At 40.9% G+C, this 2,247-nt stretch overlaps 1 protein-coding gene across 1 annotated transcript; it reads left to right on the forward strand.

The window, feature by feature from the left end:
* Positions 1-388: 388 nt before the first annotated feature.
* Positions 389-1,058, forward strand: LOC124289653 (beta-1,4-N-acetylgalactosaminyltransferase bre-4-like). Its single transcript, XM_046726258.1, has 2 exons — positions 389-652; positions 867-1,058. Exons 1-2 carry the CDS (start codon positions 389-391, stop codon positions 1,056-1,058), a joined length of 456 nt encoding a protein of 151 aa, XP_046582214.1.
* The last annotated feature ends 1,189 nt before the right edge of the window (positions 1,059-2,247 follow it).

Raw genomic sequence — 2,247 nt, forward strand, 5'->3', positions numbered from 1 at the left:
CAACGAAAATAAAAAGGAAATTGCGTTAAGAAATGAGAGAGATTGGGTACATGCTCGCATCATTCGCATCGATGTTTGAGCTCTAAGGTTGTCTGTAACCAGTAGTTGTTGTAACAGGTTTGGATTAACATTGATCCACAACAGCATTACTCATGTTATGAAATCTCCATACTCTTAAGCAGGCAACATTTATAATTTCCGCGAGGATGAAAACTTCAAGGTAATCTAAGCTTGACTAAACTGATAGCTCTAGCATTTTATATTCATGAAAGATAACACCTCAGGTTTTACTTGAGGCACAATTACAACGTCTTCACCTATGGTGGTAGCTCAAATATCTTTGAAGATAGCTGCTAAACTGAACTTTAAGAAAACCATCTTTTAAAACATGGCATGTATCGTGCACATGAATATTTCAGAGGAGAATATTACAGCACAAATGGAAGTTTTGTCTTTTGAGGAACTTGCAAAGCGACATACAGAAATAAGTCATGGTGGTCGATTCAAACCTCTGGGTTGTATTGCTCGTCACCGAGTGGCCATCATTGTGCCCTATCGCGACCGAGAGTCCTACCAGAAGATCCTACTCAACAACCTTCACCCCATGTTGCGACGACAACAGCTGGATTATGGCATTTTCGTTGTTGAACAGGTAAAACATGATCTAAACAAGCTTATGTGTAAACTCAGTATCTTGGACAGAAGTGGGAACAACATACGCACTCACGAGTAATTACTCTTCACCGATGAGTGATAAATAAGTAGTTGATCTAGCGATTGACAGTAGGGATGAAATAAGATTGAAAACACCGATACCCATGATACCATTGCCGCTTATTGATGTTTCTTGCATGTACATTTTGCAGGCTATGCCAGGCACATTCAACAAAGCCATGATGATGAACATAGGCTATACAGAGGCATTAAAGGAATTTGACTTCCAGTGTGTCATCTTCCACGATGTGGATCTACTCCCAGAGAATAACAAGAACCTATACACGTGTCCTGAGATTCCACGTCACATGGCAGTCGCTATTGATAGGCGTAAATACAAGTAAATGTTTATTGTGTGTATGTGTGTGCGCGCGCACGCGCGAGTGTGACAACATACTAACGCTATTGTTGTTGCTGGAATGCGTCTGATAATTGTCTCTTATGGGTCCGATTGCATTTACTTTGCATCGAAAGACAGCTTGGACCCGGCACTGTGGCCACAACCAATGAGTGTATAGGTTTGAACCCTGGCCTTTAAGACATATTTTCACAACTGCACTGAGCAACAGAGACAATCGTATATATCATTTGGAAGACACATGTACTTTTAAAGCACACAAAATAAGAAAAAGAAACAAATATGCATGTTTCCGCAAGATGAATCTTGTAGCAAACAAGTACAGGCACTGATACTGATAACGTGGTAGTTCATTCAGGTTATCTGTATTTAATCCAACTGTTATACATCAGTATATTTGAACATCGGAAGTTTCATTGCTCGCATCCGTCTTCATGAAGCAAGAGAATACATTGGGTCAGATGACAATCAGATATATGTATCCTTCAAACCCCTGGAAGCCACTTGTGGTATTCAGAAACTTGAATCGTGCAAGTGACTGGTCCAGAGGAGCAAAAAAACACACTTCAGTTTCATATTTAAGACCAGCCGACTTCATCCAGGAGTCGGTTGGATTGTTATTCTGTTCCACACACTGCATGTACACACGATGCAATGGCTTCTCAGGTTTGATGAAGGAGTTCACCTGGTTTACCCCCATCGCTGTACCGTCTAGCAGCACATTGCCATCAACAAAATGAACCTCAAATTTCAGATTCTTCACCAACATTGGCTCGCTTAAATAGCTGTGTAATTCCTTGCTTTCATCATAAGTGTTGACATGTATCACCAGAACGTCATCCGATAAGTAAATATGTTTACAAGTACACAATAAATTTCTGTCATGAAGAACCTCCACATTAATCAAACCCCGACCTCCAGAATTGAGTGTCATATTTAAACGATTGAGAGAGGAACGAGGTTGTTCGGCTCCGTTATCAGACATGATCCTTCTGGTCAGGGTGACAAGACTCTGGATATCTTGTTTTGTCCAATCAACTACTCCTACGGAATAGGGAAGGACTGGCACAGCAAAAGTATTGGTGGCTTTGACCTTGTTTCCAGCATTTAGCTCTGAGCTCCAGATTTTCTTAAAGCGAGTTTTATACTCGGCCCGAAGTTTGTCTTGAATCTCG

This window comes from Haliotis rubra, unplaced genomic scaffold, assembly GCF_003918875.1.
Source record: "Haliotis rubra isolate DU_JTF1 unplaced genomic scaffold, ASM391887v1 Scf446, whole genome shotgun sequence".
Taxonomy (NCBI): domain Eukaryota; kingdom Metazoa; phylum Mollusca; class Gastropoda; order Lepetellida; family Haliotidae; genus Haliotis; species Haliotis rubra.